Here is a 13,227-nt window from a genome sequence, read left to right as displayed (position 1 = left end):
TATTAAAAGATAAATCTTTTATTTTTTTATTGTCTAATACTTATTATAGCATAAAACTTGTCTAATTTGTATTGCCCATTAAAATTAATGCTTTACTTATATTTAGGGGTGTCAAAAATTAATTCGATCGGTCAACCTGACTCGAGTTAATCTAAAAATATTGAGTTAGGATTGAAAATTTTTAGATTTAGGATAAAGGGTTTTTGGGTTGTGTTAGGATTAGGTTGGGTTCGAATTGATCTCAATTTAAGATTTATGATTTTTTTTTTTATAGATTAAATCAGATTTTATTTTAAAAATTAAGAATTTTTTGTACATGAATAGTGGAAGGTTGATATGATACTAATAAAATATTAAGATAAAAATAGAAAATTATACAGAAATAGTAAAAAAAATCTTTTTTATTTGAATAGGGTTATTCGGATCAGATTTTTGAGGTATAATATATATATATTAATGTGTGTTAAATGATAACATATAAATTAACACTTCGATAATATGTAACAAATTTGATTTTAGATAATTTATTTATGCATTTTATATATAAACTTTTATCAAATTAGTAATTTTAATCAGTTAAACTTTTATCATATTTCTAGAGTACAAATATGATATTTATTAAAATGTAGAGTTGATTGGCTATTGACAAATAATTCATTTAATATCTAATTTCTAGGTATTTTATCGAGCCTATATGTTTAACATCCATTTTCTTAACACGATCGGCTACGACCATTTATGAAGAGGTAAATCGAGAAACTGTAGTTGGTCACGATGCAGGAGGGTATGGTCTGGCTTCATCAGGATTCGAACCCTTGCCCTCTTCTACAAGTCTGCTGCGTCGTAACCAACTCAGCTATGCCTCGAGGACTTTAACTAAACCTAAGACTATACTAAAGTGGCATATTGGAATGTAATTGAATCATATTTTTTGAGACCTAAAAATTATTATCCTAGAATTTTCTAGGTATTCTTTAAAAATAAACTCCCTCCTTTGATACTTATTAGAGATTTTTAGTGTTCTATGAACTTTTAGATAATTACTGATACTGCGGGGTCTTTAGAGAAATGATGTGACAAGGCGGGAGTCAAGAATCAGTCTAACTTGGTAGGTCTATGAGTCAACGGTCAAACCTTATATGACTAATTCAACTGTGATTTCATCCAGCCACTCGGCTCTTGGCTGTTTTAGCCACCAAGCCACTCATGCTCGGCTATCTCAGCCACCAAGCCACTTGGCTGTCTCGCCCACCAAGTCACTTGGCACTCGGTTATCTCGACTACCTAGCAACTCGACACCCAGTTACTTTACTCACTCATTTGCACGCTCAACCTCGACCTCGACTACCTGCCATTGCTTTCGGCCCTAAGCGGCCCAGCTACTCAATCTCTTTCTCAGTCTCGCTCGACTCTGTCCTGACAAACTTGATCACTCTATGCCACTCCGACGCCATCCTTCCTTAGTACTTCCCTATCTAAAGGCAGCTTAACAATACCTAGCAGTGAGACGCTCAACTCAAACATGCGGGCTCTGCCACAAGGGAGAGGCGGTTACTAGGCTCTCATGCCTCTATCCTCTCGGATTTCCATTCTTGGCTAACAAACAAGAGTGATCCGTACGCCCGAGTCATAGGACAGTTGTTAGGTCTGCGGACCTTGTCCCCTAGATATTATCTTGTCTGCTCACTTATCAGGGATGTACAAACTCTGTCCTCGCAACCATCTCTCACCTTCGCACAGGTATCTCCCTCAAAGAGTATATAAACTCCAACACAAGTATGAAAATGCTCTTTGAAATCTCTGACATTTCAAGTTCGTCTTCTTCTTCATTTTACTGTTTCGAGGATTGACTTGGGGTTTGTCGGGAATCTCGACACCCAGCTAATCCGTTTGTTCAACGTTTTCCTGCATCAGGTCTTTCTCAGCAGCGGAGTCTACCACAGTTGAAGTGACATATCCTTGACTAGTGACTTGACTTTCTACGTTATCCAGTCGGAATAATTACATTGGGTGATCATTAGAGACGGCCTCCTTTAAACTTATAACTTAGTAATTTTAGTGTCAACATTGTTAAATTTCTTCCATTATTAAGGGGGTGTTTGGTTTAAGGTTCCCCAGATGTAAATGTTCAGTTGAGTTCTTGAAATTTGTGCAATGGACATCATATAGGTGTTTGGGTTTAGATGGTGAATGTACATATGAGGTTGGGGTAACTGGAAATTGAGGGTTGGCAAAAAGGATCTATGGAGGTCCTTTTTGCCAACTTGAAAGTTCAAATTACACATCTACCCTTGTAAAAAATATATAAAGATTTTTTCAAGTTTTTAGTATGGGTAAATAAGTAAATGGACATCTAAAATACAACTCAACCTTATATTCACCAAACACTCCATTTACATTTACATTTTTTCAACCCCAACTATACATTTACATATTTTCAACGTTAATTAGTCAAAAATCAAATAGAAGAGTGAACATCCAACCTTTCCAACTCAAGCTATGAAACTTCGCCGGTTCGATCATCCGGCCTCTCCGACTCAAACTATCAAACTCCGTCCAATTCAATCATCCTCCGATTTGATTATCATACCTTTCTGATTTAAGTCTCACTCAACCAAGATATTATTATATAAATTCCGTCAGATTTTAATAGATAAAAAATTATCTAAAAACTAATTCATGGATGAATTTATAAATCTATCCGTTTATTATTTCATATTAAATAAACAAAAGATAAATAATCGATCATTTTCGTGAAAATAGACAGTAAAAAATTTAAAATTTTTCTTCAATTCTTAAATCCATTCTCCCAGATAAACAGGGCATAAGTGTCCATCAATCCTTCCATTATTATTTTGTAATTTGTATTTTCCGGGAGCTCGTATCAATCCCTCTGTGTTAATCCTTGTTATACAAATCCCCACTGTTGGAAAAATACAGAGAAGAGAGACTTCATTCATTTGCCGTCGCTTGATTATTCTCCGATCCTCTGTTTCATGATCTCCGTCTTCTGTTTCCTCTCACCGGCGTTGGGGGTGCTGCAGGGCGAGGTAGGCGACGACGCGGTACACGACGATCATGGAGGCCATGGTGGCGACGTCGGCCCAGGCGTGGCCGAGGCCGACTGCCTTGATGGCTGGGAACTCCGCGGCGGGGCAGGTGACGCCGCCGGGGCCGCACTCGTACGTGTCGCCGTCGGAGAACTGGACGCCGAGGAGCAGCTTGTAGCAGTAGAAGCTGTAGCTTAAGTACTTGAGCCAGACGACGAAGGGGGGAATGTGCTGGACGTAGTAACCGCCGGCCATGAGGAAGACGAGGGTGGTGACGGAGGCGAGGGTGGTGGCCTCCTTGATCTCCATGAGGAGCGCGCCGAAAGCGAGGCCGAGGCTCTGGGCCACCAGTACGCTGAGGAGGAGCACGAGGAGGGAGAGGAGGAAGGCGGCGGGGCTCGGGGACAGCCCGCCCATCCAGTAGAGGATGATGGTGAAGGCGGTGGGGAGGGCGAGCTCCATCGGGAGGTCACCGGCCGTGCGCGCGAAGAAATAGGAGGAGAGGCGGTACATGCCGGCGGCCTGCTCCTTGCGCAGCATCGGCCGCTCCTGCGGGAACGTGAACACCGCGTTGTACAGAGGGAAGAAGCCCCAAAACACCGAGAAGAAGAAGATCAGCGCCGTCTGCATATCACACACACAAACATATCATTTATTCAATCAAAATCTCGCTCACAAACAATCGTGGATGAACGAATTGATCGATTACCCTGTCTTGAATGTGGGACGGAGGAGTGTGCCACCAGAGCAGACCTCCGAGCGTGGCAACGCTGAGGACCTGGAAGATCCTTAGCTTGTTGAAAGCCTCATGCCTTCTCTCCTTGAGGCTCCGTATCAATAGCACCGTGAACTGTTCCCACCAGCTCGTACACCATTGTTCTCTCTTCACTATTTAGTTCATACGTTAATACAATCACCGACATTGATCGAGAGCTAAAGGGAACTTACTGGCGGCGTTGGCCATCTCTCTCGTGTAGCCGTAGTCGTTGGATTCCACGGCGCAGAGCTCCGCCTTCAACCGGGTAGCGATGTTGCGCTCGTACGCCTTCACCAGCGTCTCCCTCACTGCTTTCTGCTCCCGCTGCGTGCCGCCGGCGTCGCCGGTCTCGCTCGCGCACTTGGACTCCGGCGCAATCCCTGCCCAACCAATGCAACAGCACGCCACTCCACGAGTCAATCGGGGGAAAGTTAAGGCTCGTCTTTGAAATGATTAAGCGGATAAGACTGGGAGATTAGGGAGGGGATTTAGCATTAAAAAGTTGCAAAAGGCACCAAGAACAATCATGGGAGGACACGAGTAGTTGACGTCAGGAAGAAGACAATGCAGACGCAGTAGATTTGAGGGAGTGATGGATTTCATATGGCCACGCTTGCTGGGTCAGTGCGGGCTCAAATCACGTGGTATGAACGATATGATGATTATGATTAGATTAGGAAAATGGAGTCTTGGAGGAAACGAAAGGGACGTACCGTTGGCGAGATCCAGTAGCAGGTCGGCTGGGTTCACCCCCTCGGCCGGGGAGGCGAATCCGACGGAGGCGAAGTAGTCGACGGCGGCGGAGGCTCGGCCGTAGTAGATCGCGCTGCCCTCGGCGAGGAGCACGAGCTTGTCGAACATGCGGAACAGGCGGCTGGAAGGCTGGTGGATGGTGGTGACGACGGTGCGGCCTTTCTCGTCGGCGAGGCGGCGGAGGGCGGCCACGATGCGGGCGGCAGCGGTGGAGTCGAGGCCGGATGTGGGTTCGTCGAGCAACAGCAGGCTGGGGTCAACCAGCAGCTCCAGCCCAATGCTGACCCGCCTGCGCTCGCCGCCGGAGACGCCGCGCACCCCGCGGGCGCCGCCGATCATGCTGTGAGCCACGCGGCCGAGTCCCATGTCGGCGATCACCTGCTGGGCTTGTCGGGCCTTCTCGGCCCGCGAGAGGGTGCGCGGCAGCCGAAGCAGGGCCGTGAAGGTGAGCGTCTCCGTCACGGTCAGGTGCGGGTACAGCACATCGTCCTGCGCCACGAACCCGGTGCGGCGCTTGACGGCTCCGGAGAAGGGGAGCCCGTTGTAGGTGACCTTACCGGAGAGTCTGCCTCCGAGTCTCCCTCCGAGGGCGCTGAGTAGGGTGGTCTTGCCGCTGCCGGAGGGGCCGAGCATGGCCAGCACCTCCCCGGGGCACACCACGCCGGTGATCCCTTCCAGTATCGTCTTCTCCTTCGCCGCCACCCCTCTCCGCCACCATCCTCGCTCTCCGCCTACCTTCACCTTGTACACCACCTCCTCGAACTGTCAACATCGATCACAATCATATAACTCATGCCAAACTGTTACGCAGCTAGCGATTAAACTGAATTACCTTTAGAGTGATAGGAAACACTGAAGAAGCCTGCGACGGGCAATGAGTGAGATGAGGTCCGGCGCCGGAGTGAGTTGGTTCAGGGTCATGCGTCGACATAGTAACTACAGATGAGGAAGTGCTCGTCGGAGGCTGTGGTGGTGGTCGATGAATGGTTAAGGAGAAAGCACAGCGCACACAAACTGCTTGCATAAATATAGACGAGGGGATCAGAAGGCGATGGAGAGCGGCCCACCAACAAGCTTTGTTGCTCTCGCTTTTTGTTCTTTAAAAAAAAGATAATTGCAATTTTTCCTGCAAATCCAACACAACCCTCTGGTCTTTTTTAATCATTAAAACCTTAATCGATCATCAGTATCGTTCTCATAACCTCACGCTCCTTCAAAAATACAGAGCTTTTCGATTCAGTACAGTGCAGCAAAATGTTCTGTGAAGACGCAGTGTAATTTACAGTTATCTAGCTTTATGGATTGTGGCTTTTTCAGATCCAAGTGGGACGGTGAACTCATTGACGGTGCAAATTCGAGACCACGCAGAGAGAGAGGGCGTGTAAAATTTAAGACCATTGCAGGAGAATCTAATCTCTCAGGGCAGGCAGAACATCTTCTTGCAGTGTGCATGCATGTACCAAAAAGAGAACATGGAAGTGATGCTTGGTGGTGCGAACGAACCATCTCTGCTTCTTGAACTTATCCCTAGCTAGCAAGGCCATTGAAAAACAATAATTTTAAATTCCAATTCAATCGAAAAATCTAAAGATTGTCAGAACTCCCCTGTTTCCACTGAGTGCCGAGGAGACAGAAGCTCTGTGCTTTCCCGGAGAAGAAAAAGGAAGTTGAAAAAGGAAGGGAAAATAATAGAAAAGCAAATTGCAAAAATTTTCCACCAGCCAATGGATTCATTAGGCAACGTGGTCTATATTTTTACTCTAAACCAGTGAGACATAATGGCAGAGCAAGATACTTCAAATTGTAGGCCGCCCACGAGATCTCATTGCCGGGATTTGTAAATGATGAGCACTATAAGTTAGATCCATTACTGTTGGGTTAGTTTAAATGTCGACGAGGGGCAAACAAACACAGTTGGAAGATCATAATCAATGATTGGGAGCAATCCATGGTGGTAGGTCCCAAATCTCTCGATCTCTGTCTGTTTACTCGCCCCTATGAGCAAAATCTAATGCCATTCATCTCGCAAACGTTTCAACATATCAAGCAAAAGTTGGTTATCTTATTTAATAATCAAGATATCATTGTTAGAGCTTTGATTGTGGTGATGAAACATGCAATTGCATGCACCGATGTACGTCAATCACTGCAGAAGAAGAGTAAAAAAAGTTATAGCGAGACCATTGAACTGAGGGTCTTCTCTCTTGCGAAGGGTCACAGAATCCTGAGGAGATCAGATTTAGCCATTGATGGGAGTTTGCGTGGAGCAGCTGCGAGTTCTAGTGTGTTTCAACAGTGGCCACTTGCAATTACGGCAACTTTAATCGAAGGTGATGGCCTTGGAGAAGGATGAAGTCTCAGTTCGATGCCTAAACTAAGTTATCTTTGGCAAAGTGGAAAAGATTAATGGAGTCGCACTACGATGGTGCTGATGATGATCCAGGCCAATAAAAAATTATCACTCCTTAAATTATAATAATGACAAGACTTTAGCTTCTGGGAAAAGGTTTCTGTTGCCTATTTTTATTCCTGATAATGAGTGAATTGCAGAAAAGCAAAAGAGCTCGGTTTAGCTTTTGCTACCAAAGAAATTGGCATGGGAGATGAATAGATCTCTACTTCAAATTCTCTCCTCTTTCCCACCTGAAACTACAGTAAGAGAAGCAGTATGATTCATGATACAGGTACTTGATGGAAAACAGGTCTAAGTTGCCTATGCAATTTTACTGTTCTGAAGAGAAAGAGAGAAAAGACATACATAGATGATTGCAGCTTCAATCGATGTCCTAACAACTCAATAGGCATGCAAAGCAAACACCGTGACCAATCATGTCTGCAAAAGCCAACCAATTTTGGCATCATCCGCTGCGAGGATGAACACAACAGGAGTACAGCAACTGCAAGAACAAAATCGTTTCTTTCATGCATGTAAAAAGTAAAATATTTTTTCTTATCTTTTTGCATTTCATTCAGCAGATAAATTAAATGCTTCGAGTTGATCGAGCATGGTGGGAAGGTGACATCAGATTTCTGAAAAGGCTCTGAGAAAGATCACCAGTCGAGCTTAGTGAGGGTGCCCCATTCCATATTCTCATGGTGTCCTACACTATCTTAGTGGACGTTGCTGTTCAAGCCTCAATGAGTGGACCTGAATAATGTCGAGCGTGCATTGCCTTGCCAATCCGAGAATACCTGCCAAGCTATGTAAACCTCGAGGATTATTACTTGTTTAAGCTTGATGATAGAGTTCCGATGCTGATAGTTGAGCTCTCGAGGATCAAGGTGAGATAAAATATACGAAGTCGTCGAATCAGATTCGAGGTTCCCCGAGAAAGTATTAAGGTTCTTTGGAGAGTATTTGTGGAAACAAGAGTCACCATGTTTGGTATTGGTGCACTGACGATCGAAAGAAAAGAGTTGATGGCTGAGTGGCAGTAAGTTTCATGATGTGTCATGGAGATGAAAGAAAGACGGCATGAACTAGAACTAGTTTAATTTTGATCAAAGTATTCGAGTAGAAAACTTGTCGATCGATCCCCTCTCCAAACTGCTCGCATCTAGATGGTGTTCTATGGCTTGCTGACCAACAGCGATGTCACAGAATCCACAGCTGATGCTCCAACATCCTTTAAAGTTAAATATCCATCATCGTGTCGCTCGAAAGGATCTGCCTAAAATCTAAAATACTGGAAAAAATAATGAGTTGTGGAGGAAACTTTGTACTTAATGGTACTGGATGGGAACTTAAAGTGGCATGCATGAGCTTATGGATTCCTCCCTAGCATGCATATTTGGTTGAGGGTGACTAAACACCAAGAGCTACTTTATCATGCTCCGAGACTCATCTCACTTGTGGCGACTGTGTCTCTTTTAACTCTGATCTTGAACTATTCAGGGCCGAGGCAAACTGTGGAAATTGCCTATCCTTTACTGAACACATACACAGGCAAATAGTGTTGGGAGTTTCAGCAATTTGAACAGTACAATTTCCCATGTAGCAGCACTTTCTTTTGTTATTCATATCCTTAGCTTTTTTATACCATTGACTTGCTTTAAATAACTTTGATCTTGAACTTTGTTTTCAATCAGAATTTGCAGACTATTAAGGTGATTAGTACAGTGCACCGGTGAAGAGAATTCTAAGATATCTTTAAGTCCATTAAGGTAAGAAAATGAACTACAGGGCAAGCATCTAACCAAATTTAATCAACTATGCTAATCGATAATTTTTAAACTCGTTTCATTCATTCAGAAGTAGAAAATAATTGGACGCAAAGGAAATTGACAGGACAAAAAGGGAGAGGGATGGTTTTCAACATTGTTTCTACAGAGATCATCCTCCAGACGAGTCACCGTCGACCACCTGACAAGTAGATTGATGGTCAAGTGCTTCCCCTGCACAGCGAGGAACGTGAATGACGAACTTTGGTGCGCCACCAAATTCTGCATAGCAAAAAGAAAAAATGAGGTAAGAATGGAGGTTAAGGATGCCCTCCGATGTTCAAGTTAAATCTATAACCGATGAGTGAGACGAGAGAATGTGGAGAGACATGTTGAGATTATTAGTGTACCGATTAGTTTTGATGTGATCAACCAAGTTAGTCAGGTCATATTGTTGTTCTGATCCCTCTGCTAAGTGTGTAGTAACTTAGAAACAGAGAAGATTGAGCGTAAGACGTACCGGATCAGAAGAATTGTGCGGGGAAGTGAGCCGACGAGTTCGGTGCAATCCAAGAGATGCGGAAGTTGCGAAAGAGTCTACCGGTGGAGTAAGAAGGACGTGCATGACATCCAAAGGACGAGAAACCAAAAGGAAGTACGCTCGAGGAGTGAAAGGCCAGAGTCAAATTCGAGTGAGCCTAACTTTGGTTGGCCAGAAATCATCCCAACATCATTTATATAAAAGTTAACCTTGTTGATTTTTGATCAAGTCAAAGGTTGACACTTGACTTTGAAGACCAAACAAAGCCCTTAAGAAGCTGTGAAGATAAAAAGGAAACGAAAACTTTATTTTTTAAGCTTAAAGGATTGCTTCGAGGCAAAGACAATTAAAGGATAAGGTTAGCCGAAGGTTTAATTAAATAAGATAAAAATTTTTGAACTGCCCGAAGGTTTAATCAAAGAAGATAAAGCTCAGCCTTATTAATCGATAAAGATATATTTCTCATCACAGATAATTTTATCTTTGATCAATAGTTGAGATTTAAGTTTATCTCATATCAATAATCAAGATCTTATCTACGGATCAATAGCTAGGATAAAATCCTATCTACGATCAACGGTCAAGATCAACTGTCTAAGACTATAAATAGGCTTAGAAGTTTAGAGTTAGAAATTTAAATTTTTACTTGTAAACTCTCTCTAAGTCTGTGTACTTTAACTTGTAAAAGTTTTTTTTTTTGCCTAAAGGAGTTTCTTGAGCTTCAATTGTCTTGGAAGCAACCATCCAATTGCAACCAAATTTAAAAAAGACGAGTGCTTATTCTTTATTTCTTAATCCGTTAATTCACTCTCCCTCTAGTCGGCCCACCTCTATCTCCTACAGAGATCATCCTCCAGACGAGTCGTTAGCCACCTGACAAGTAGGTTGACAATCAAGTGCTTCTCATGCGTAACGAGGAACATGAATGACTAACTTTGGTGCGCCACCAAACTCTACACAACAAAAGGAAGGAGGTAAAAACGAAGGCAAAGGAGTGTCCTGACTCAACCACTCCGACGTTCAAATCAGATTCTTAATCGGTGAGGAAGAAGAGAGGATGCGTAGAGAATGAGTCATTTTGAGTCTATTAGGGTGCATACCTGTATTCGTGTGAGAAGAGAGAGATATATAAATGTATGAAAGAGAATACTAGAGAACTGTCTTATTTCAATTAAGGAGAGTATCCCCGAGGGTAGATTTTGTCAAAAGATATGTCTCATTTGGGTAAGGAGAACATCCCATCGCCATCATAGTAACGAAAAGTTTTATCACCCATACCAATACGACATCAGTCAGTGCTATCATTCTGCATTAATGGGGGGATCATCTCAATTAAGGAGAGTATTCCTGAGGGAAGATTTTATCGGAAGAAATGTCTCATCTGGGTAAGGAGAACATCTTATCTCGGTCATAGTGATGAAAAGTCTTATCACCCATACCGATATGGATTTATACGACATCAACCAGTACTATCATTCCTTATTAATGGGGGGATATGTTACTATATCATTGCATGCGTCATTCTTGCAATAACTTGCTTAGCTAAATCAAGGATTGAACAGAACAGAGTCAGTTAAGAATAACACGTGGCGTTGAGTAGAAGGAGTGTGGGTGGCAGAGAGTGCCCAAGCCGAGATCGACTGAGATGGACTTGGAGGGTGAGGACTTGATGCAGCGGGGAGGTGATTGGGTGGAGCAGCTTAGACTTAAACCTCAAAGTCGACTGTTGAGCTGGAGTTAAGCTTTGAGAAAGGTCGGGTGTAAGATCTCAAGCTGAGCCTAATGTCGAGTTGGGTATTGGACCCCTTTCTGAGCTGCCAATCAAGTTGGGGTCGTTGGTCCGACTTGACTGAATACCGAGTCGAGCTCATCAGCCCAACCTGGTTGAATACTGAGTTAGGGTCGTTGGCTCGACTTGACTGAATACCGAGTCGAGGTCGTCGGGCTGACCTGGTTAAATATCGAGTCGGGGTCGTCGAGCTGAGGTGCGAGACCAATTCAACCAATCCTGGAATCAATTCTCTTGTCTGCGTCGGCCCGACCTGACTGAATACCAAGTTAAGGTGCTTGATTGAATATTGAGTTGGGGCACGGGACCAATTCAGCCAATCCTGAAATCAATTCTTCTATTTGATGTGTCATCGAATCGAATCGAATCGAATTTTGATCTTCTGGATTCAATCATACCGACCCATAATAAATACAAAAATTATTTATCTCAACTAGTTGATTTATATTTGGCTAATCTAGTGCTTTGGAGTCAACTAATTTAGATACGTCAATGCTTTAGTAAGAGGACAAAATAAAATGGAAAAAAATTAAAGAAAAAAATACTTTTAAAATAACTTTTAATATATTAGTCTTATTTAAATTTAAATTTTTGATATTTTTTATTTGTTTCTCTATATATATATATATAATGGTTGTGTGTTTGCCGTTTCTCGAGGCGAATCAAACCTAATTGAATCGAGAAATGTCGAATAACTTGGCCATGGGGGTGTAAACAAGCCCAGCTGCTCGCGAGCTATTCGAGTCTCGATTTGAAAAAAATTCATTTGAGTTCGTTCAATTAAGTTAACGAGCCGAGATCGAGTCGGATTTCGAATTCGAAAATATTATCGAGCCGAGCTTGAGCTTAATAGTATTTGGTTTATGAGCTCACAAACATATCCATTTAAAGGCTCACGAACGTATTTATTAACAGACTCACAAACGTGTGTGTATATATATATATATATGTATAGCATAAATTATAAATATTATATATTAATAAGTCAAACTCAAACTAAGCTTCTTTAACTTTTAAATGAACTATTTTCGAATCGAGCTTGAACTAAACTCGTTTAACTTTAAAATGAATCATTTTTTAACTGAACTCGAGCCGTTCGTAAACTATTTAATTTCATTATGAACTGAATTCGAACTTAAGAATTAAAGCTTGAATCGAATTCGAGTCAAACTCAAACTTAGGAAAAACAAATCGAGCTCGAACCCAAATCTCTTACTGCCTCGCCCATCTCTCACGCGCCGACCTCCCGCGGAACACCTCTCTCCCAACTTTCTCGATCCAACCGCCGATCGCCAACTTCTCGTCGCCGATGCCGTGAAGACCTCTCCCCTGACGTCACGACTAGGGTTGATGCTGTCCGCTTCCGCCATTGTACTTGACGTTGTGCCTCAGCTTCTCAAAGGTGTTCGTAGCTTCCAGGTATGATTTTCTCTGGCGTTTTTAGTTTCTACTTTTCATGTCTGAGTAACGCTATCCGAAGTGCGAGAAGGCGACCAAATAAATTTTCATCTATGCGATGTGGGATTGTTCATGGCTAGGTGAAGCAGAGAATGTAGATTCTCTATGCAAATTCCTCCCTACAAGTGGCATCCATTGTCAATTCGACCACTCTAGTTTACTAGGCTAGGTTTTAGATTTTCTTTATGCTTTATGTATTACATAAAAGCTGATTCCTGGAACACAGATGCACAATTGATTTTATACGCAGATATCATTTCATTGGATTGATAGACAATAATGCAGTATGATCTAATTGTTTTTGACATATAAAATGATTTAGTCTTTTTATTATCGTTAATGTTGGCACACTTTTACAATGAACATGAGACATAACGTACATAACTCATACATAACATTGGATAATTTACTTGTGAACGATGAGATTGTTTCAGGACAATTAGTAGTTATGTCAATTTCTCTCCTTGACCACACGTTGGCTGCATGAACGAGGATGAGCTTGAGTTACCTTTACCTTTGATAATTATATAGTATAGTATGATATGTGATCAATTGTAGTTTCTCGATTTACTTCTTCACAAATGGTCATGGGGCCGACCGTGTGAGGCCATTGGAATGACATATTCTACTTTTTGTAGAAAAGTGAGACATTGCATGTCAAACCATGCTCATTCGATGATAGTTATAGTTGTTAGCAGTTGTATGTGAAATTGTGATG

At 42.5% G+C, this 13,227-nt stretch overlaps 1 protein-coding gene across 1 annotated transcript; it reads right to left on the bottom strand.

Moving 5' to 3' along the window:
- Positions 1-3,020: 3,020 nt before the first annotated feature.
- LOC141823164 (ABC transporter G family member 14-like) lies at positions 3,021-5,901 on the bottom strand. The gene is made up of 6 exons (XM_074710425.1): positions 5,804-5,901; positions 5,393-5,657; positions 4,521-5,322; positions 3,999-4,187; positions 3,760-3,938; positions 3,021-3,674 (listed from the first exon to the last, which is right to left on the bottom strand). The coding sequence occupies exons 1-6, from the start codon at positions 5,899-5,901 to the stop codon at positions 3,021-3,023; spliced, it is 2,187 nt and encodes a 728-aa protein (XP_074566526.1).
- Positions 5,902-13,227: the final 7,326 nt, after the last annotated feature.

This window comes from Curcuma longa, chromosome 1 (assembly GCF_044706935.1).
Source record: "Curcuma longa cultivar G26 ecotype Majalengka, Jawa Barat chromosome 1, ITB_CL_G26_1.1, whole genome shotgun sequence".
NCBI classification, from domain to species: Eukaryota; Viridiplantae; Streptophyta; class Magnoliopsida; order Zingiberales; family Zingiberaceae; genus Curcuma; species Curcuma longa.
This window is presented reverse-complemented; position numbering and strand designations above follow the sequence as displayed.